General features: G+C 34.3%; 1 protein-coding gene across 2 annotated transcripts; it reads left to right on the plus strand.

Annotated features, from left to right (window-relative positions):
- The first annotated feature begins 2,382 nt into the window (after positions 1 to 2,382).
- On the plus strand, positions 2,383 to 24,147 carry LOC128161048 (uncharacterized). Of its 2 annotated transcripts, XM_052824301.1 has the most exons (7): positions 2,383 to 2,406; positions 2,549 to 2,642; positions 3,552 to 3,649; positions 3,863 to 3,884; positions 3,983 to 4,095; positions 20,281 to 20,466; positions 24,050 to 24,147. In XM_052824301.1, the coding sequence occupies exons 2-7, from the start codon at positions 2,549 to 2,551 to the stop codon at positions 24,074 to 24,076; spliced, it is 540 nt and encodes a 179-aa protein (XP_052680261.1). In that variant the 5' UTR covers positions 2,383 to 2,406; the 3' UTR covers positions 24,077 to 24,147. The 2 variants fall into 2 exon arrangements, with proteins under 2 accessions (XP_052680261.1, XP_052680267.1); XM_052824307.1 differs by lacking the exons at positions 2,383 to 2,406; positions 2,549 to 2,642 and adding an exon at positions 2,915 to 3,456.
- Positions 24,148 to 24,180: the final 33 nt, after the last annotated feature.

Consider the following 24,180-nt stretch of genomic DNA (forward strand, 5'->3'; position numbering starts at 1 on the left):
TGTTTGCCTAATCATTATATACTCCATATAAAATGTAATGTCCACCATAATGATTACATATGCACTTCCAGACTCCTGTCACTTATCAGCTGTCTGTTTACCATGGATCAAACACAGGAACATTCTAATTTCATTATGCTACACTCCTTGCTCATGTATGGATCAAGAGGGGGAGAGGGGGTCCGTCCCCCCCCCCCCCCCAGAAAATTCAAAATTAATAACTTCACACATGCAATATAGGGGGAGAGAGGGTCCGGATCCCATCCCCCGGAAAATTTAATTTCATTGATTGTATATAATAAAATCTCCAAAATATGTCTCGGATCCCCCCCCCCAACAAAATAATTATCCATCGACCCCCCTAGAAAAAGTTATGGATCTGCGCAGGCTGTTGAAAACAAATTATAAAAAGTTCGTCGTCTGCCTCAGATGTATGGTGTTCCGATGGGGCCACTTCGACCTTCGCACTTTCGCCTTTAGGTCGAAAATGCGAGAGTGCGAAGTTGCGAAGGCGAAAGTGCGAGAGTGCGACGGCGAAGGAGCGAAAGTGCGAAGATGCGACGGCGAAGCGCGAAGATGCGAAGGCGAAAGTGCGAAGGTGCGAAGGCGAAGGAGCGATACTACTATCGCTCCCTCGCCTTCGCAACTTCGCAACTTCGCACTTTCGCCTTCGCCTTTTTTGATAGCATTCAGAAAGTCTCGGTCGATTACATAGAATTTGATGCAGGCACCGTACTCGCCAAGGTTTTCCGATTTATCCATGATATCATTGGTACGCATGCGCTGAGCCATTGTGCTTACTATGAATGTTTATAAATATTTTAATGTGTATATGTGACATATATTTTTACCAGTGCTGGCTATGCCTAATCGTTATATACTCCATATAAAATGTAATGTCCGCCATAATGTATACATATCCTGTCAATTACCAGCTGTCTGTTTACCATGGATCAAACACAGTAACATTCTAATTTCATTATGCGACACTTCTTGCTGATGTATGGATCTAGAGGTGGAGAGGGGGTCCCCCCCCCCCGGAAAAATCAATATTAATAAATTCACACATGCAGTAAAGGGGGAGAGAGGGTCTGGATCTTATCCCCTCGGAAAATTTAATTTTATTAATCATGTATAATAAAATCTCCAAAATATGTTTCGGAACCCTCCCCCACCCCGACAAATATAATTATTTATCCACCCCACCCCCTAAAAAAGTTATGGATCTGCGCAGGCTGTTGAAAATAAATTCTAAAAAGTTCATCGTCTGCCTCAGATGTCCTTTTAAACAGCTAAAATTGTCTTTAAACGATAGAGAGCTCCACACTTATAAAAAGGCGAAGGCGAAAGTGCGAAGATGCGAAGGCGAGAGTGCGAAGATGCGAAGGCGAGAGTGCGATAGTAGTATCGCTTCTTCGCCTTCGCACCTTCGCACTTTCGCCTTCGCATCTTCGCGCTTCGCCGTCGCATCTTCGCTCCTTCGCCGTCGCACCTTCGCACTTTCGCCGTCGCAACTTCGCACTCTCGCACCTCGACCTAAAGGCGAAAGTGCGAATGTCGAAGTGGCCCCATCGGAACACCATACAGATGTCCTTTTATACAGCTAAAATTGTTTTTAAACGATAGAGAGCTCCACACTTATAAAAAGGCGAAGGCGAAAGTGCGAAGATGCGAAGGCGAGAGTGCGAAGATGCGAAGGCGAGAGTGCGATAGTAGTATCGCTTCTTCGCCTTCGCACCTTCGCACTTTCGCCTTCGCATCTTCGCGCTTCGCCGTCGCATCTTCGCTCCTTCGCCGTCGCACCTTCGCACTTTCGCCGTCGCAACTTCGCACTCTCGCACCTCGACCTAAAGGCGAAAGTGCGAATGTCGAAGTGGCCCCATCGGAACACCATACAGATGTCCTTTTATACAGCTAAAATTGTTTTTAAACGATAGAGACCTCCACAATCATAAACAGGCGAAGGCGAAATCGCGAAGATGCGAAGGCGAGAGTGCTAAGTTGCGATGGCGAAGGCGCGATGGTAGTATCGCTTCTTAGCCTTCGTGACTTCGCACTTTCGCCTTCGCATCTTCGCACTTTCGCTCCCTCGCCGTCGCAACATCGCACTCTCGCCTTCGCATCTTCGCACTCTCGCACCTCGACCTAAAGGCGAAAGTGCGAAGGTCGAAGTGGCCCCATCGGAACACCATATAAATATGCCCATTTACACATAGTGTCCTAAATACCCACAAAGTATCACCAAATTCTATGCGGCAGTTGAAGGGGAGTTGTGCTAACAAAAAGCAGGTCTGACGAACGGGTCAAAAACTATTACCCCCAACAACCTGTTTCTCTGAGTACTGTTAAATGTTATTTTTAGATTACATGTGATTACAAATCTATGTGCATGCGGATTGCTTACAGGTAATATTATCAAGCAGTTCATTTGAATCAATGCAAAACGTCAAAATCTTCAAGGAAAGATTATTCTTCCAAATATACCACGTAGAAATCCACCATCCTTGCATCTAAACATGTTTAATTTGAAATGAATTATATTTCGTAGATGGCGTTCACATCTATAAAAAAAAAATACCATATTACACTTGCGATGTGGGAGAAACAACCCAAGCCACCTAAATTCGGAACCAACGTTGCAGGTACAGTTCTTACCATCTTTAGAGGGCCTCTTGTTCTTTTGAGCAGTCAGACTCATGCAGCCAAAGAGTGTGGATGGTGCTCCAGCACATGTCATTGTATTGACTGTATCCTAACCTTTTAAAGGTCTGGATGTTCTTTGGGCCCAAAGATTCTATATAATCCACAGTCAAATGCTTTTCAGAAGAGGCTTAATTGTATGACTTACGCTGTATCGCGCAAATCATCCATGATGACTGTTTTCTGAAATCGTCAAGACTTTCAGGATTATACATGTACAGTGTTCACCTGTCGAGTAGTTCATTATCCTGTAACTACTTCAGTATATAGATGGTTTAGTTCTTTAGGTTTGTGTAACATTGTGACTGAGAGTAAATTGATGAAAAAAACCCAGTATCTTGCAAATGGCCAAATGTTGTAAATAGCGCGAACAAGGTGTTCTAGACTATGTACCGGGGTTTCGGGTTTAGCTTGTTCAGCTTCGATCAAGTGAGCTTTTCTGATCCCTATTATCCGTCGTCCGTTTGTCCGTCCGTCTGTCCGTTCGTCTGTAAACTTACGACATTTTGTACTTGTTCTCTATAACCACTGAGTTAGGTAACAATCATTATGTATATATATATAATCATATAGACCCAAGCGCCTGTGAAAAAATTCCAAATCCGTCGTTAGCATTATATCGGAATTTGAAAGTGTACATTTATCGTTTTGACCCTTTACTTACAATTTTAGAGTTTCCGATGGTAAGAAAACTAGCAGACTACCCCCCCAAAAAAATGATTTCGATATCGAAAACTAAAGTCATCGGTGTGATATGTAAGAAAATTTTGTCTGAACTGTAAAAAATATTTTACAACAAACATTTCTCATAATCATGTATACACATGGTAAACGTCTGAATTTGTTAACAGGTATCTTATGTATGGTACTGGTTGTAATGATTGCTATATCAGAAAGCGAATCTATGTCCCTTAATGAGCATAGCTCGGATGATGAAATTGAGGACGAGGTAAGTTTTTTTGTTATATACATTGTGTACATTTACAAATTGCCGAACCATCCACTATAAATATTTATGACGTTTTACTTAAACACAACTTTGTCCTTGTAGAATGTAGATTCTGTATTTTATTAATTGAATATGATGTACTGCATTTGAAATAAGAAAATGATCATCATTATTACAAACAATATCTACAGAGATCTTTTGGTTTATTTACAGATTGTCGAGAGATTTGAAAGAGGTAGGGTGTTTGTAAACGTCTATCCGAAAAAATGAGTTGTCTCTCTTTGAATACATTATTATATAATATGTATTACATTGGTCTTTTTGTTTTTGAAGCTGCCGGTAAGAATGACCACAAACATCACAAAAAACATCACCATAAGCATGACAAGAATAAGAAAAATCACCACAAACCAAAGAATGGCACTGTGTCTGACAATTCAAATAAGGTAAAACAAAAATATCAATCAACTAGAGCAGAGCTCGTGGCAAAGCCATGAGTATGTCTTCCGTTGTTGCTGCGGGTTGAAAATATATGTGATATGGTGTCAAACGATTATAATGACTAAACTTTCAGTTCTGCTTTTGTTATAAAAACATGTTGTGATTGAAAGCCTGTATATAAAACGTGTTTTGAGAAAGAAAGGAAGAAAATGTTTTAGGAAAATTATTTGTCGAACACAGTTTGTGTATTCGTTTCAAAAATTCTTTAAAAACGAGATGTTTAACGGCGAGTTAAATTTTCAAAGGGTAGCAAGCATTGTTATAAAAAGTATGTACTCATAATTCATGTCAGGAATAGTATTTTTTTTTAAACCGAACCCGCCTACAAAACACGTAACCTTTTCTCTAAGATAACTTCTTTATTTAAATCTTTCTAAATTTTTGAAGACTATTTGCAAGTTAAGAATTGTTACGTGCTGACAAAATTTAGTAATTAGTCAAAATTGATGGCATCTCTGAACTTTTCTATAGGGAAATGTGTGTCGTCTGATATTATTTAATGATACAAGTAGACTTGGACATTCAAAATAATATATAATCAACTAAAGAAAAAAAGATTAGCGGGAGAATTTATGCAAAAGCGAGCATCTAAATTTTACACCAGATGGTGCTGTTTCATAGAGACACCGCTATGTAACGTGAATTAAAGAACCTTATTTACAGAAATAAATATTACTTCTCTCGACGATGCAATAATATGCAAAATCCTTATTTTTATGTCAGTGGGTTGACTAAATAAATTGAAAAAAATTCAATTGCGCTTGCGTAAATTGGAATTCTGGGAAGGAATTAGACAGTCCGTTTTAGAGAAATTCGAAGAAGTTATGAAACTTGTCAGTTTCTAGATAAAATTCACATTGATGTATTAAAATACTATCATGGGTATCGTCTGTAGCCACGGTCCGGAATCCGTATGTGCAGTCATACATTGTATGTACATCTATACACCTTTACCTTCTCACCTACAGGCATACAAATGAGGGTGCAACCTTCATACACACATGCATAGTATTATAGTTCTGGAAACTATTTATCTTGTATTTTAATATATTGGAATTCCACTGGCTGTAGATAACCTTGTAAGTAAATTAAGTTGCATTACAACCTCATAATACACAACTTCAATTAAGTTTTTTTAATCAATTTTCAAACAATTAGCACGAGCCGACCGCGGATCACTTGTCCAATCGCGCTGGATCTCCTCAGCCATATGCGAGGGATGATCATCATTTAATATTTGTGGGTGGGTGGGGGGGGGGGGGGTTTAAAAATATAGATATACAAACCAACCATTAATTTATGTCTGACGATGTTTCCGATTTGGAGTAATATCGTTCATTAATTTTCATTTACACTCAAATGTTTAATTAAATATTAAAAGAAGATGGACAAACTTTTATAACATAAATTTAAAACAGTTCTTGTATTTACGGCTGTATAAACTCAAACACGTTCATATTCATCTAAGTGTGCGTCGCGGTGTGCGAATCTTGTGTATTAGATATCCGCTTACCGGCCGCTAGATAGTGCAGCCGTGGCTCATCTCCTCGGCCGTGGACGAAGGATAGATTACGTAAAGGTACAACGCACAAACACGCACAACTCAGAACCCAGGAAGATTTGAATTGTTTGCAGTATAATGACCGTATTCTATCAAATAGAAGTTCTTTATATTAAACTTAAAACCCACAATTGATCTATGTCTGATATTGCTTTAGATTGAGAATGACATTGCTTTTATTAATTAACTGAACGATTTCTTAATTGACACCCAATCGTTTAGTCCATAAACGTTTATGTGTAATCAAAATTAAAACAATTCTGGAGTTCGCGGCTAAATAAACTCATACTAGTATATGAGAGACGCAACTCTCGTGTATTAGATAACCGCTGACCGCTAGGTCCCATATCGAAATATTTACAGTTTTAGAGTTTTGAAGCAAAGACTTTTAAGGGATCTAGACCCCTCATCTTAGGGGGTAGCCCCTTTTTTATGGTATCAAATGAAAGCTCTTCATATTCTGCACAACTTTTGCTCTAAATGTGTCTAGAAAAAAATTACAACTAAAAAGTTATTGAGCAAAGATATAAGCAAAATTAACCTTTTTGGAAACATAAATTTCGATGTAATTTTATAAGAAGTATACGTGGGTTAATCAAACATGTAAAACTAGGAAGACAACGTTCAAGATGTGTACATTAAAGATTTGTAAATTAAAACTACTTGCTACGGATCAACTCGGAGCCTTTGCAGGTACACGAGACCCACTAAAAAAATATTCAAAGGGGAATAACTCAAAACCGGATAAAGCGATTTCACAATATTTTGTGCTACAGTGAGATATTGTCATTTCCAATAAACCCTGAAAATTTGAATAAAGTCTAATGGCAAACAAGCGAGATATTACAGTTTAAAGAAACGTCTAGAAGAAAAAGAAGAAGAAAACTAGAGCAAAGCTCGTTGCAAAGCAACGAGTGGGTCTTCCGTTAGTGTTGAGAGTAATTCTAGAAGTTCCTGTAAGAAGCAGAGTTCTGAAACCAACTTCAAGAGAAAATTAAAAATTTTTTTTTTTTTAGAAATCGAATAATTCTTGGTACGACTTAGCAGTATCTGAATGATTTAAAAACGAATTAACAGAAACCTTTACAATTTCTAAACGACATAATAAAAAATCCCGAATCTGTTCAGGTACGAATTAACAATTTCCGAATTTTTTTAGGTACGAGTTAATTTAACTTTGAACATAACACTATTTTCTGAAACAAAAAACGTGGAATCAAAATTCCCGGAAAACTCAATTTTTAAAACCCAATGTCTCTGCAATGCATCGTCTGATTTTAAAATGGATTTAAGTTTTTGATTAAGCTTAATAAAAGCTCCTTTGTTGCTTTATAATAAATATCAAATTATTGGGCAGAAAAAAGTAATCATAAGAAAACTTAGTAGCCCTTGTGGCCCCTAATTTGAGGGGCCAGCCCCTTTTTCTTGATATCAAATAAAAGATCTCGCTAATATAAACATATTTTGTTCTACAAGTGTACATGAATTGTAAACCGTTCTCGAGATATCTGTACAAATGTGTTTTAGGGGCCGACCCTTTAACCCCTTACCGGGGCCACTAACAACAAAAGTTTTGGTATCATATTGTTAAGAACATTATTTTGAACAACTTTTGTTCTACATTGCTATTCAAAATATTTCTCCTTTTTCAGATATTAATGATCAGAGTTTTGAGTTCTGGCCCCTTGAAACCCCTAATTACGTAATATATGACTTAGGTATGGTACTGTATAGATGAACAGCTGTACAATGAACATTTGTGCTTCTATAATTATTAACAAAATATTGTTTAGTAAAGAGTTATTGTAAGAAGACATTACAGCCCTCTTGGCCCCTAATTTGAGGGGCCAGCCCCTTTTTCTTGACATCAAATTAAAGGTCTTGAAAATAAAAACATATTTTGTTTAACAAGTGTTCAAAAAATCTTTACTGTTCCTGAGATATCTGTACAAATGTGTTTTAGGGGCCGACCCTTTAACTCCTAAATAGGGTCATAAACAAAAACATTTAAGGTATCATATTGTTAAGAACATTATTTTGAACAACTTTTGTTCTACATTGCTATTCAAAATATTTCTTCTTTTTCTAATATTAATGATCAAATTTTTGAACTTCTGGCACCTTGAAACCCCTAATTACGTAACATATTACTTTGGTATGGTACTGTATAGATAAACAGCTGTACAGTGAACATTTTTGCTTCTATAATTAATAACAAAATATTTTTCAGTAAAGAGTTATTATAAAAAAAACTTTAGAGCCCTCTTGGCCCCTAATATGATATCAAATTAAAGGTCTTGCAAATATAAACATATTTTGTTCTACAAGTGTTCACGAATTGTTAACTGTTCTCGAGACATATGTATAAATGTGTTTTAGGGGCCGACCCTTTAACTCCTTACTGGGGCCATCGACAACAAAATTTTAGTTATCATATTGTTGAAAACATTATTTTTAACAACTTTTATTCTACATTGCTTTTTGAAATATTTTTCTTTTTTCTGATATAAATGATAAAATTTTTGAACTTCTGGCCCCTTAAAACCCCTAATTACGTAACATATGACTTAGGTATGGTACTGTATAGATAAACAGCTGTACAACAAACATTTTTTGCTTCTATAATTATTAACAAAATATTTTTCAGTAAAGAGTTATTGTAAGAAGACTTTAGAGCCCTCTTGGCCCCTAATATGAGGGCACAGCCCCTTTTTCTTGATATCAAATTAAAGGTCTTGCAAATATAAACATCTTTTGCATTACATGTTTTAACAAAATATTTATACATCAAAAGATATTAAAGAAAATGTGTGATAAATTCGTGAAAAAATTTGGTGCTAATTTTCAGGCTCAGGCGAGCTTCAAGGCCTTGAGCAATTTTCATGATTGGAAGCACGGGGGTACATCTACAGACATTCATCTACAATCCCTGAAAATTTTGGAGGAGATGCGTGGACAAAATGACCTTAAAAATTTACAAAATCGTCAATATCTGAAACCGGAAGTGACATCATCATTTGAAAATTTAATGATATGTAGCGCCGATCATGCTCTATCAGTGCTGAAAATTTTGTGCAAATCGGTTGGATAGTTTTTGAGAATTAGCGCTCCAAAAAAGTCAGAAAAAGAAAAAAAAAAAGAATAACTAGAGCAAAGCTCGTTGCAAAGCAACGAGTGGGTTTTCCTTTAATGTCGAAAGTAACGCTAGATGTACCTCTAAGAAGCAGAGTTCTTAATCTAGTAATAAAAATAACTTAAGTACATAAGGATAAAAAAAATCGAATGATTCTTGGTACGACTTAACAAAACCCGAATGGTATTAAGTATGAATTAACAAAAAACCTTAACCATTTCAAGAACGACTTAACAAAAAATCCGAATGTGTTTAAGTACGACTTAACAAATTGATATAAACTACATTTAAGGTACAAGTTAACTTTACCTTGAACTAATATCTGTTTTCTTAATCCAGAATGCAAAATTAAAATTTCTGTAAAAATCAATTTTTTAATGCTTATATCCCGCATTCAATCGTCCAAATTAGAAATGGATTTCAGTTTTAAATTGAGGTTGATAAGCTCTTTCAGCATTTATGATTAATGACAAAATATTGCTCCGGAAAAAGTTAAGCTTTTGAGCCTTCCTAGCCCCTAACTTGAGGGACCAGTTATATTTTTGATATCAAATAAAAGGTCTCGTAAATATAAACATATTTTGTTCAACAAGTGTTCAAGAATTGTTGACCGTTCAAGTTATATCTGAAACACTGTGTTTTAGGGGCCGAACCCTTCAACTCCTTAACAGGGCCACCAACCAAAAATTTTGTTTAAAACATAATTCTGAGCAACTTTTCCTCTTCATTGCTTTTCAAAGGGTTGACCTTTCGTACTGTATGCTTGTTGCATCATCAATTGTCAGAAACTTATTGATGTGTAGTTTTTCTTTATTATACCTCTGTGAATATTTTCTATGTAAAATTACAATGAACCAGACAACATTGAAATGGTGAACATTTCAAAGCGCCCCGCTGATGTTATTTAAGAGAATTTTGCTTTGACAACCTATAACTTGAAATTTCTCCAGCTGGCATAGAACTTCTAGATCAATTTCATTTCCCCTAACATACAGGCATTTTTGTGCAATCTGACCAAGATTAAGCATATCTTGGAAATAAGCTACAGTCTAAAACTAATTTTAAAAAGATCTGCTATGACCTTCACATTGACTTGGTTCAAAGTTATTGTACGCCATTAACCAATAAGCTCTGTTTAGGTAAAATATTAGCCAAATAGGGGCTTAAAGGAGAGTATATGTATGCTCTTAAAATATATGGATTTTTGTGTGATCTGATATGACCTTGACATTTGATTTACAAATATCATTGGAGGTCATTGCAAATCCTTTGATCAAAGGCATCATGTGGGTGAAGTATGAGCCTGATTGGAGCAAAGGGAGAGAAGATATACTCCGGACAAGGATTTTTTTTTATATAATTCTGCTATGACCTTCACAGTTTACCTTGAAAATAGGTTCAAGGTCACTACACACCCTTTACTCAAAAGCTCTGCTTATGTGAAGTCTGAGCCAAATAGGGGTTAGTGGAAAGTATATAAGCTCTGAAAACAGGATTTTTGCATAATCTGATATGATCTTCACCATTTACCTAGAAATTTCATTCAAGGTCACTGCACATCATTTAACTATAGAGACACTCTGTGAGTATTAGCCAGATTGGACCAAGGGGAGAGAAGATATGCCCCAGACAGGATTTTATACATATAATTCTGCTATGACCTTAACCTTATACCTAAAAACATGGTTCAAGGTCACTGCACATCCTTTACCCAAAGGAACCCTGTGGATGAGGTATGAGCCAGATTGGGCCAAGGGGAGAGAAGCTATGCTCCGGTCAAGCAATCTCGGATGGACAGACGGACAAACTGATAACTAGAAGGCGCCCACATAAACATGCTTTTTTATCTAATTTGAAATATTATCCATGCTATATGCCCATGGTGAATAGTCATCAAAACCATTCATCAGCAGAATTCGATTTCCCTCCTTTTTAAACTAGGAACACCTCTGACCTAATCAGATCGCTGCATTAAATACAAAGTTTGATAACTAATTTGTTTATCATCAAGAAATTCTGTATCGCTGACAAATAAAGTTTTCTTTGGTATAATAAAATACAAATTAACTGACTATTCGGACAATAGCAAGTTTATTGTCCCACTCCACAGCAACTATTTCCCTTGGCTTTGTTTGCCTCATGAAATAGTTGCTGTCTTGGGGGACAATAAACTAGCTATTGTCCTCATACCCAGTAAATAGGTATATAATATTCCATCCACCTACATTTCATGTTATATAACCTGTGTTTGTAACCTTCAATTTCACTGTGTAAAGTCAACACAACAGTCATAGCCGCAAGTTTCACAATTTATTTATTTACTGCTTCTCATGTACGGTACTTAAAATTAGGGGCCTTGATATTGCTTACCAATTCCAACAAGAGGGCCTTAATATTGCTTACCAATTCCAACAAGAGACATCCCTCTAACTAATGATAATCATTAAAATTCATTTCATGAATCTACGCAACACTGATAAACCTTCAAGTACAGTCACTCTCAATTTTACAAAAATATTGACGGTACTTTCCGAAACTGTTCCTTGTACCTTAATTTAACTTAGTACACTAACATTTTATGAAAAGACGGTTTGTCTAAGAATAAGAAAGCTAATGCAATTCTGAGAAAAAGGATACTTCATATTGCCAATTCCATTGAGGTTTAATAAAAATATGGCCATTTAAGTGAACCCACCATTTCCAATTTCCTTTAGTAAACACAGATTTATAGGGTTCTCAATAGTAAAACATCTTTACCTGACCTTTTAGAGGTCAATTGTTGTTCAACCACCTTTAAAAAGAAACCTTATTCAATACAACATACATCTACATGATATAATCATGATAAAAAGCTTCACATCACTTAGAAATGCCCTTACATGTATCCCCCCCCATCTTTTGATTTTCACAAAAAGTAATGGTTTGAAATGTTTTACCTAATTTTATGAAACTTGTGGCAATTTCCTTGAGTCATTTCTCACACATATTTGAAAACAATCATCAATGATTCTAAAATTTGATCTTTATTTGTTTATTGTATGATTTGTACCATTTTAATTAACAAATAGACAGCTGTCCTGCTTGTGATTTCTTGTTTTCATGAAAAAAGTAAGCTATTAACAATCATATTTAGTGAATATCTAATCTATTCTGATTTCTAGTCTCCTTCTAACCATCTTAAACAGTAAGTTACAACCTACAAGTTAGACATCTGCCTTAAATTAAAATTATAAATTCAAACACACCCAGGTAGCTGGAGACAGATCAAGTTGATTTCCATGAAAAATGTTCAAATTTGACATGTTTTTCTACTTTATGCATATATACCTTAGAAAGGTAGAAATAGGTGGTTTCTTGTTCATTTCAAAATTAATTATCATAGCAGATGTTATTTCAAAGTCAAATGTACATTTACATATCCTACATGTAATCTTATTGCAGACAATTGGATTGGAGGGGGGGGGGGTTGATTTTTCAATTATGTAAACACATCTTAACGAGGCCGAGTACAGAACGAGTCCGCACGCTTTCGCGCAGCGTTTCATTTGTATTGTGACGTCATCTTTTTGCTTTGTTGACGCCATGGCGTGATAGTTTCAACTGCAGATATTCAGCGAAATTTGTTGAAAATAGCTCGTTTGATGCATAAAATTGAAATTGTTTTGTGGAATAAACATAAATGTCTCGAACTATAAGCTATATTTGGGCTCGGGTCGAAAACGTGCAGAAGGTTCAACAAGCCTAGCCCTCTGTCACGTTTTCTTAACCCGCATAAATAGGCTATAGATTAATTCATATATTTCAAGACAGTAACCATATATTTTATATTAATGACCCTTAATATGTGATGTTATTTATTTATTTATTACTTAAATATGTCTGAATGTTTTAATAATACTATAAAGATCACCATTTCCGCCTTTGTCAAATAAAAAATAGCCATAATCCGACAAATCTGGGAAATTGGGCATACAAAAAACAACTTTGATAAGACCCCTGGAACAAACCAGGAGGTAAAAGTTTTGTTTTTTTTACCATTTGATGCCTTTTAGCAATAGGTTTTATATGCAGAACAGAAAAAGAAATCCCTAGGGCAGAAGTTTTAAAAAAATGTAAAAAATGTGCAAAATTGATACATTTCAAGCAAAATCCCATAGGGTCCTATGTTAAAAATGAACAAACTTTTAGATGACCCCCTAAAAAAACGGTGTGGTAAATGTCTTATTTTTTAATCTTAAAATAATAATTATATCAGTAGAAATTCATGTAAAAAATATCATGCAAAAATCTAGGGCAGAACAAATTAGACCCGGCCTCGTTAATATCTTTATGGAATAAAAAATAAAGGAAACATAATTGCATACTTTTATTGAAAAACAAATTTTCACAACAATAATGAATTTCTTTAAACAGCCTTAATTTTGCTTTTCATAATTTCTTATCAAACACAAACCACAACATGGCATGATGCTTTCTTGAAGTTCCACTATTGTTCTTGCATTATCCGATTTAATTTGAATTACCAGTAAATAGTCTGTAGAACACAAGGAATATGCATGTGGGTAGAGGTGACAGGTTAACCTCAAGAGCTGACCCACTATAATCAATGGGTACCGGTAAAAGCCATGTGGTGCCATGTGGTAACAAGAGTCCGTTTTGAGCTGAAATAAAAAAAAAAATTAGCTGTGTTTACATACATGTACTAGTAATAGCTGTGTTTACATTATTTCTGGAAAAAATACACTGACCATGCAGTGTAATAAGTATGACATATCCCAATACATGACAATATTAAAAATTTTTCTTAGGTATAGACACTTATCAAATTGAGAGAGAGATTGAGAGAGAGAGAGAGTTTATTACTTGTAGTGCAACAGTCAATATCTCAATTCGTAAATTACAAAGGAATATTACCCATCCGAACAGCGTCAAAGTACATGTATTAGCTTCTGGTATACCATGTTTTATCAATTCTACTGGTTTGTTTTTTTTGCAAATAAATTTAGCAAGGGTTTTGTTTCTTTTCTTATAAATTACATGTTTTAAAATATACTATGTGTAATAAGCATAAAACATGTATGAGTAAACTTAATAAAGAATTTTTAATAGATTATATTTCACAGAATGTGGTACATTACATGTATGTCAATCTTTATAAAACTAGCGTATATTTCGTGCGCCATAAATTGCAAGTTTTTTGTAAATATCATTTAGCTTGCATGGTAGCTATATATGGTCTAACCCAAATTTTCTTCATAAAGCTACAGCTGTATGTACCACATATATGTTTTGTCACAAGGATGTAAATTTTAAAAAAAATACCCGAATTCCAACAGTTGAAAGTAACTCAATGAATTTTTCATTCTCTGATAAGTTCATTGTGTTAATTTTGTCCGTGCATATATTATTAGTCTGCTGCAACAGCAGACAATCAGTGGTAACCGAAATCCACTTATAAGAAAGTTTGTGGTTTAGGAGCGGGTAAATTGTTTATGCATAATGTAGCTGACACTGACTTGAATGCAACGCTGTCAAGAAAACCACACCAAATAATATCAAGAAACATAAATATTCACTTAAATGTATTGTGGTGTAAAGTTAACGTTTTTAACACTTATTGCATCTTGCAAAACATGTGATGACTCTTAATCATCTGTTATACATGTATATCTGATATATATGTACAAGATGGGAGAAATAATGACGGAACAGACTGGGATTCGAACCTGGGCCCCCTGAATCTCTAGTCAGGTGCTCTAACTACCAACTGAGCTATCTGGCACTGGTATTCAAACCAGTCTGACTGTCAAATATATAAAGAATTATTTAAACAATGGTGTTCAATAAAATGTAACACTTGCAACCTTCAGTTTTTGTCTGTAATTAATCAATATTGGCGTGCGATCAGTTCTCGCCGAGTACCATTTCTCACCAGTGCATTGTTACGTCATTTTATCAACACATAAAATTATATATGAAAATATGATGTAACAATGCACCAGCAAGAAATGGTCCTCGACGAGAACTGCTCGCACGCCAGTACTGACAGTAGTCAGATTAAAAAAAGAGAATATAAAAACTACATTTAAAACATTAACAAGGACAATTTAAGTACACATCATATAAATTGCTAAACAAGAAAAATTATGTGAACTGGTACGCATAGTTCTAACTTGTAACCTACATGTACAAGTACATGTACCGGGTACCCGTTGGTCTGCTAAACTTTTCTAATGATACAATGATCGGCATCATAAAAATATTAAAGTCATGTTTTAACTCTGAAGTATACAATTTATTTACTTGATGTTATGTCTACAGGGTATTCATGTTTACATTTAAAGTCTTCCGCACAAGAATATATCATGTGTTTCTAATTAGACCCTGCTTTGAATTTTGAGTTGAAAATTCACAAACTGGTTTGTTTTTAAATAGATAAATTCGGACATCCTTTACAGTCTCCCAAGAACCTCAACCGAGAAATATTTGTAACTTCATATGTGATGCACATAACATAAGAAAATCTATGTACTAACTATATTTGTATACTGTATGTATGACTTTCGCCACATGTAGATTTTGTCGGGTAACTAGATTTACCGAAATACCCGTGATTTACCGAAATGCCCAGTGAAAACACCGAAATACCCTTTAAAAACACCAAATTGCCTCATTTGAGCACAAATATTTAACATCATAGTTTGAATCTAAGTGATTAAATGTACTTCCCCAATTTTCAGTTTGATAATGTGAGTATTTTGACATAAATAGCGATTTTTAACATGTGTAGACATTGGATTAAGAACAATAACTCTTGCATGAATTGCTTTTCACTCTAATAGAGGTGTGAAATTTTATTCCCAGAATAAAATTACTAAGAATTAAATATAACAGTTTATCAGCTTTTATTTTGTAATATCATATAATAATTTGACATGATAATACCATAAATATTCCTTTCATTCTATCTTTATTTCCTCCCATATACCCTGTAAACCTGTTAACTAATGAGATGAAAACATTTATGTCCAGTTCAAATGAATTATTCAAAATAAATCTAATTATTGTTATTCACAAGAAATAAATTAATAAAAAGATTTATATAGATTTAGTTACATTGGGTTTTTATCAACAGGTTAAAAACTAAATTTAATGAAAGAGTTGTCTTTCTTGGAAGAATTGCATTTTAATCAATAACCACGAAAAGCGTCTGATTTATTCAATTAATTAACTTTATATACAATAACTATCTATATACAATACTTAACATACACTCTTTTTAGCGTAATAATTGGCATTTTGGGGGTTTTGAAGGGTATTTCGGTGTTTTCACCGGGTATTTCGGTAAATCCCGGGTATTTCGGTAATTCTATGTACCGGATTTTGTCAATAAATTGAATTGTAATTCAAACAAAATTCTGGTAAAAAGTAAAGGAAAAAAAACAAGTAAAAGGTAAACATTTGGGATTCAACTCTGTTAAAACACAGGCACCTGAATTTTTATCAATCAGTCGCTTAATAAGTCATATATCGAAAAATTCTACCCCTACTATATATAAATACACAAGGTGTGTATTTATATATAGTTGGGGTAGAATTTTTCGATAAATGACTTATTAAGCGACTGATTGATAAAAATTCAGGTGCCTGTGGTTAAAAGGATTTATATTGTCTGAACTAACAAAATAACCTACATCAGTGACAGTGTGCACGTACTTACATGTACACATCTATAGACTAAATGTTAACTAGTTTACATGCTGACATTTTAACCACTAAAGACAAGAAAGTTCAAACTTTAAAATGAGTAAAAAGACTTACCTTCTTCAGTAACATCCACATAAATCACACTTTTAAATGTCCATCTATTTTCTGTTATTACTCGTAACTCTTATCACCTTCTCAACAGCTGATCAATCTGCCGACAGTAGGCCTACTGTGACTGTCAGAATTTCCTCGTAAACGATTCAAACGGTTCAAACAAGTATGAAGAATATATCCCTCCTTAATATACAAATACGAAGTAGTGTTCCCGGTACATGTTCATGTGCTTCACTGTGGATTGAAAGTGCACGTGAACGTACAACATGTACGGCGAAAAAATACACAAGTCACAACTTCTCCTCTGCGTTTCGGCATCCATGGCTCTGTCTTTCCCATAATACCGTTCGTCGCTGTTTATATTTGGGGTTGGAAGACGGGTATCAGGAGAAAACGTACCCAGGAGAAAACGTACCCAGGAGAAAACGTACCCAATTTCTAGGGTACGTTTTCTCCAGGAGAAAACGTACCCGGGTACGTTTTCTCCAAGAGAAAACGTACCATATGAAAATCATAATTATACTACTTAATAGTTTTTAAATACTATTTTGCATAATAAATGTACAGAAATGTAAGAATTTTATAGATATATGAATTTAATACTTTATAATTTTAAAGGGGTTGGACATATTAAATAATTTTCAAATTCTACTTTAATGCATATTTTAATGCATATATGTATAGAAATATATTTATTTTATGAATGATGTCTTTATAATAATTGTAGCAACTTTTATTTTAGTGCGAAATAATGACCTGTCATAAAGTGTTTTCAGTCTACTTCTTCTAATTATCCATATACCGTTAGCCTTACCTATTTGAGTTTCTCTATGCGAGATCCCCTGATTTTAATTATAGTGATAATCAATTAAATACTTGAGCAGTTATAATTATGTAATATTATGTAATGCCTCCCCGTGCAGGAGGTAGAAATATTCACCCTCCACACATTATTCAGTGGCGTCGGAAGCAAATTGACTGTTCAATGTTACATCTCGTATTAGTTTCCATATATATGAATCAAACAAATATTTAAAAGACTTGGACTTGGTTATATTAAGCAACCTTGTATTATAGATAATTTTCAAAAAAAAAATGGTGAAAAAAACCCCGCGATATCGACTTCTTGAGATACTCATCATTTAGTTCTTCAAATGAGATTGCAATAAAAACTAATAATTTAACGGTTTCATTAATGGTGGATTAATTGTCGACAAATTAAACTGCTCAGGCCATGTTCGTGTATGATATGTTACAAATTATTGTCTTAATTTAAGTACGTGACCATGGTGACTATGCATTTAAAAACAACAGCAACAAATGATACAAATATTCATGGTATATTTTATTTTCTTTCATTTAAGAATATCTATGAAAACTATTATTTATCATTTTCATAGGGTACGTTTTCTCTTGGAGAAAACGTACCCGGGTACGTTTTCTCCTGGAGAAAACGTACCCTATAAATTGGGTACGTTTTCTCCTGGGTACGTTTTCTCCTGGGTACGTTTTCTCCAGCATTCGGAAGACGGACATCTCGGCCCAACGACACCTCGGCCCAGGGCGGTTGACACCTCGGCCCAGACGGGTCGGCCCAAAACTATTGACACCTCGGCCCATGTACAAGACACCTCGGCCCACAGAAATTTTTATTTAAAAATATGTACAAGACACCTCGGCCCAAAGAAACAATGATTCTTAAAATATTTGATAGACAGTCGAACGTATGTTCTTGTACTCATAAAGACATAATTAATTCAATACAATTTTTTGATGATAAAAGTTTCATCCAGTATCTTACAATACGTATTTTTCTAATACACTAACATACTTACTTTGTTCCTTAATTGACAATGTATTATATTATTATTACGTGTCCCAAAATTTAATTAAAAGTTCATTAAAAATAATGAATTTAATAGACTCTTTAAAGTGGATATACTAGAAGCATTTCTAATGTTTCTGGTGTAAATTATTGCAATATTTTTTTTAAATTATGACTAGTCAATTATTTTTTTTTTTAAATGAAAAGCAGAATTTATAAACAGTAAACACAATCCTTTTTTCTTAACCTTGGATCATTTTTGTTAAGTTTATCACATTCTTAAACAAAGTAAAAAAACTGAATAATTCATGATTTAAGTTTAATAAACAGGGTGAGAATATTGCTACTTTGTTTGTCTAGACATGGTTTTATTCATTTGCGTATAAGACCTCTGACCATGGAACATTAACTTGCAAGATTGGAAATATACAGCTTACTAACACAGAATATACAAGATCTATTCAACAGGTGTGTCATGTGCCCATGTGCGCGGGGGGGGGGGGGGGGGGGGGATTGGAAATATACAGCTAACTAACACATAATATACAAGATCTATTCAACAGGTGTGTCGTGTGCCCATGTGCGCCGGGGGGGGGGGGGGGGGATTGGAAATATACAGCTAACTAACACATAATATACAAGATATACTCAACAGGTGTGCCGTGTGCCCATGTGCGCGAGGGGAAGATTGGAATATACAGCTAACTAACACAAATATTTTTTTAATTACAAATTATATATATCATATAATTTATATTCAATAAAATATAAATAAAACATGAAAATCATTGATATTTTATTCTAATTCTGCTTGAGCCGAGATGTCTTTTGCTTGGGCCGGGGTGTCTCAAAATTTGGGCCGACCCGTCTTGGCCGAGGAGTCCTGGGGCCGAGGTGTCCTGGGGCCGAGGTGTCGTTGAGCCGAGGTGTCTGACATTCTTGGGGTTACAGACAGGGGGTGCCGACAGTGCAGAGATTTGTTCTGCGCGGACACATAGCACGTTTAAATAAGACTAAAGTAGTTGTGTATGTTCATTGCATTTATAAATGATTTAGATAAACAGAATAAAACCGTGAAATTTAATCAGAGCAATAACAAATGCTCACCCGGAAGCAGCATTGTTCGCTTGTGTGTCTATGTATAGACAATTAACTCGTTCATGTACGATTTTCGCATATATGTTTTATGAATTTACAAATAAATATAGCACAAAGTTTGTTTTATTACATACCAAATGACAAAATTTAATTTATTAAAAGTAATCTAGTGATTTTTTTTCTTCATAAAATGATAAATTTTTTAGCTATCAGAAAAAAACGTTTAATGGCCTTCACAAAATTTGCGGGGAAAAAAAAATAAGAAACAGTAGAATAACAGAAGGGTTTTCCGTTGAAAACGGAAAACCCTAATAAAGAAAATGAAACCGTAGAATAACAAGAGGGTCTTCCGTTGGAAACGGAACACCCTAATAATAATGAAGAATTTCCAACAGAATCAGTAGAAGGTCTTCCGTTGGAAACGGAAGACCTTAATGAAATTGAATTGTAAAAATGCAAGCTACAGTTTTCTCATTTTCGTTTTCACTTTTGCAAAATAAATGCAAGAAATGACCATGTGAAAAGACGATATAATGAAGTCTTTGTTGGAAGGCCACTACTGGCACTACTAAAAAAATAACAGTTATATTTCACATGATGTTATTGGCAGTGAATAATATATTCGCATGCCAAAGAATAAAATGCAAACTGTCCTCTTCTAAAAGATTTTCTTTCCAACACTACATGTATAGACAGAGTCCATGCACGCAAACAAGAAGGCTGAAGCGAAGATGAAGTCGCAAAAGCCAGTCAAGCACGCCCATGTACATGTGAAGCGCACAAAGGTGGCGGATGAGGGGTCCAACACGGGGGTGATCGTCGCTGTCGTTCTCGTCCTCATCACAGTTCTCGGGGTCGGCGCGGCGGTGTTTATTGTAGTAAGAGTTTTCTTCTCTTCCCGAACTCTCGCTTATAATATTTTTTTCAGGTGTATCAGTCAAATATCAAATGTGCTTTTTTAGAACTTATAGGCTAATGTAATTGTAGCAATGCATTTGAAAAAAAATAAGCATTTTGAGTTATTTTGGGACTAAATCAACGCACTCATGATTTTTTTTTAAAGGACTTTAGTACGTAAACGGACTTTAAACATGAATTTCAAAGTTCGTTACATAGGCGTCGGAACCGGGGGGGGGGGGGGGGGGGCTTAGCCCCCCCCCCTTTTTTTGCAAAGTTAGACCTAACCATTAGGTACATAGCATCAGAGAGGGTTCAGGCCCCCCCCCCCCACTTTTTGTCGCCGGAAACATAAATGTTCCTAAATTTACCTTGAAAAGATTGAAATATTGAGCAGTTTGAGTCATAGTCATAATAGCACCCCCTAACTATAGGTACCCCCCCCCCCCCACCCACCCACGGATTAGGATTTTCATGATTTTGGGAACTGAGTCATTATCAAAATATGCAGACTTTTGAAAAATGTAAAACATGATAAAATTATTGCTGAAAAAATTACTTTGATTGCAAAAAACACATTTAACAAACAATGAAGTATAACATCTTAAAATTTGCAAACATTGGGATCTACCATTTGATTGATAATTAGACTGAAATTTAATGAACTGTGAACATTTTGTCAGTGGTGTAACAGGTATATAGTATCGGAAAAAATTCTTAAATAAAATAAAATAATTCTTTTAAAATGATGGACATAAAGTTTATATCAACAAAATATTAGAATTAGATAACAGAAAATATTTGACACATTTACATAGTGACCAACATAACATTTGAGACAAAGTCTTGATGTTACTCAACAGATTTTTAATTTGAGCATTAAAAAGAACACAACTGGATTCTTCTTTCAATGGAGCATAAAAAAGACATTACTATAAATGCACTGGTGTTTTCAAATGTACATGTATTATTGTCAGTTAATTTTATTTGGAGAAAAATGTACATGTTACACCACTGATTATTATGTTTTACCACTGACATAAAAGTTACACCACTGACCTAGCGATAATAAATAAGTGATAATCGTGTTAAATTTTGTAAAATAAACTAATTTCTTTTTTTGATTGCATTTAAAACATGATAAATTTGATCTTAAATAAAAGTTTTCATGCCTCATTCTTTCATAATCTGAAGATAGACACACTGTTACACCACTTATAATCAGTGTTACACCACTGACAGAAAAATTGCATGTAGATGTTTTTTTTTACATGAATTCACTCATTCTTGATTTTATATTTTCTACTATTGGCATCCACACACTTATATCCACCTTGTACCGTGTTCGAACTTTCTTTGCCTCATCAATCTCACAAACAACATTGTCAATACTATACCAGCTCATATCAATCATACATTTTCGACAATAAAATTGAATTTTCTCGAATTTTCTCCAAAATCAATGCATACAACGCATATACACTTCCTCTTTGTCTATATATGTTTGTTGAAGCTCAGCTAGCATTTGTTACCTTTAAGCATTTGAAAGATTTTAGTATAACATAATAGGGAATGTGAAATGTCAGTGGAATAACATATCTTATAATACACTATAAGTCATTAAAAAAATTGATTTTTTAATAAAAATAAAATGTGGATTATTTCATTTCTTTATTAGAATAAATTTGTTTTTACTTTTATCTTTTAATCAAGTATTTAAATGAGTAAAACATAATTAGAGCATACAAAATGTCAATGGTGTTTCAAATAATGTCAATGGTGTAACATGTCTCATTTTCCAGATTGAAAAAACACAATTGCAATTAAATAGTCAAGCTTTCTTTATTGTGACAGTGTCTAACTTGTAAAAGTGATATATAACAATTTTTAAAATGCTCAAAATATAAATGAAATGGAAGAAAAAGTAAAATGATTAAATAATGTGATGTGGTGTAACAGTTTTTTCAGTGGTGTAACAACAATTTTTGGTTACACCACTGACCGTTATACCACTGATGTATCCATAGTAAATGTAGCAGTATGACCCAAGAGAACAGATACTACACAAAGCTACATAGCCTATGTTATAATGTGATAAACATTCATCATTTGTGTGAAAAACTTTTTTGTTCTTTCATAATAGAAAACCTTAAATAGCACGTTATCCCACTGACACAGTTTACATTGTATTTTTCGGAGCATACTAACATTTTCTGCCATATTTTCTATCACAATGATGTCATCACTGATACATTTATCTTTTTAGTAGCAGGGAATGATGTCACTATGATCTGAGGGATTCCAACTGTAGTACAATATTATTTACTTGATGTATTTTAAGATATTTTTATATAATTTGCCTTGTAACACCAATGACAAAAATTTTTTGTACAAGCATATATCTCATCAAATTCATTGTTTTTGAAAGAGAACTTGTTAAGGAGCATATCAGAAATTAAAATATGAATGTTGTTTTGAAAATTAACGGTGATTTTTGGAATAAAACATCAATATTATTGAAGATATTGTAGGTTAAAGACGTTGGAAGAATTTAATGACAACATAAATTCACTGAAATCTCATAACAAATAATATTTTTTTTATTCTTTAAGCAGTAAAATTGTCGATTTATTTGTTCAACAATATAGGTTTAAGTTTCTAAAATCCAATGGCACTGTATATATTCCCCAGAACATTATTTTCCCCCCTTTAAATTGACACTGACGCAAAAGGCTGCATATTTTGATAATGACCCAATTAGGTTTTTTTTTTTTGCTTGTTAAGATTTCTGAGGATTAGTCTAGCCCCCCCCCCCCCCCCCCCCCCCACTTTCAATTTGCTTCCGACGCCAGTGCGTTATGAATGTACATCAACATTTTTTATTATGGGGACACTTTACGAACTTTGTAGAATATGTATGAATAAAAAATTCTGGGTTTTAATTGGTTGATAAAATGATAATTTCTAAACACTGATAAGTATGATTTATGGGGAGGAGGGCAGCTATAATGTTACAGTAAAAAGATTAAAATATAATGGGATAGTTGACGGCAAAGCGATGCAGTTCATATCCTGTTTGCCGATGATATAAATCTGGAGAGATGGTCTTGTAAATAGTTGAACTACGTGTGAGCTTATAGGAGGAAATTTCTTAATCGAGAAACTGTTTTTAAAGTAAACTAAAAATCCCTTTGGTTATCTGTTTAATTTATCCCGTATAGCTAAACAAAGTTTATTGTATTTAAAGTCCATTATTTCTACCAAACTTTGCACATTTTTGTAAAGTGCGTTAATATCAACGATATCTCAATGGACAGCTACAAGGTAGACGGGGTGCAAGACAATATGAGATTTACTGGACTCGTAATATAATGATATTTTAATTTACGATACAAGCCATTACCTCACAAAAATGTATCAATTTACAACATACGTCCAGCCTAATGTTAATACGACACATAATTACTTTTTTGTAGTGATCAGAATTATCTAATATGTATATTACAGTTTCATCCAGCTAGCATGTTGCATGTACTCATATGGACTTTTGTTTTATTTCTACAGAAAAAGAGAAGAGCTCAAGGAAAATAAATCCTAACTCAGCATCCAGTGGTCTTTTCTGATGTTATTTTTTTCACGGTTGTGTTAACTCTATGGAATAAACATTTTACGAAATAGATATTCAAGTCTTTTGG

This window comes from Crassostrea angulata, chromosome 1 (assembly GCF_025612915.1).
Source record: "Crassostrea angulata isolate pt1a10 chromosome 1, ASM2561291v2, whole genome shotgun sequence".
In the NCBI taxonomy this organism is placed as follows: Eukaryota; Metazoa; Mollusca; class Bivalvia; order Ostreida; family Ostreidae; genus Magallana; species Magallana angulata.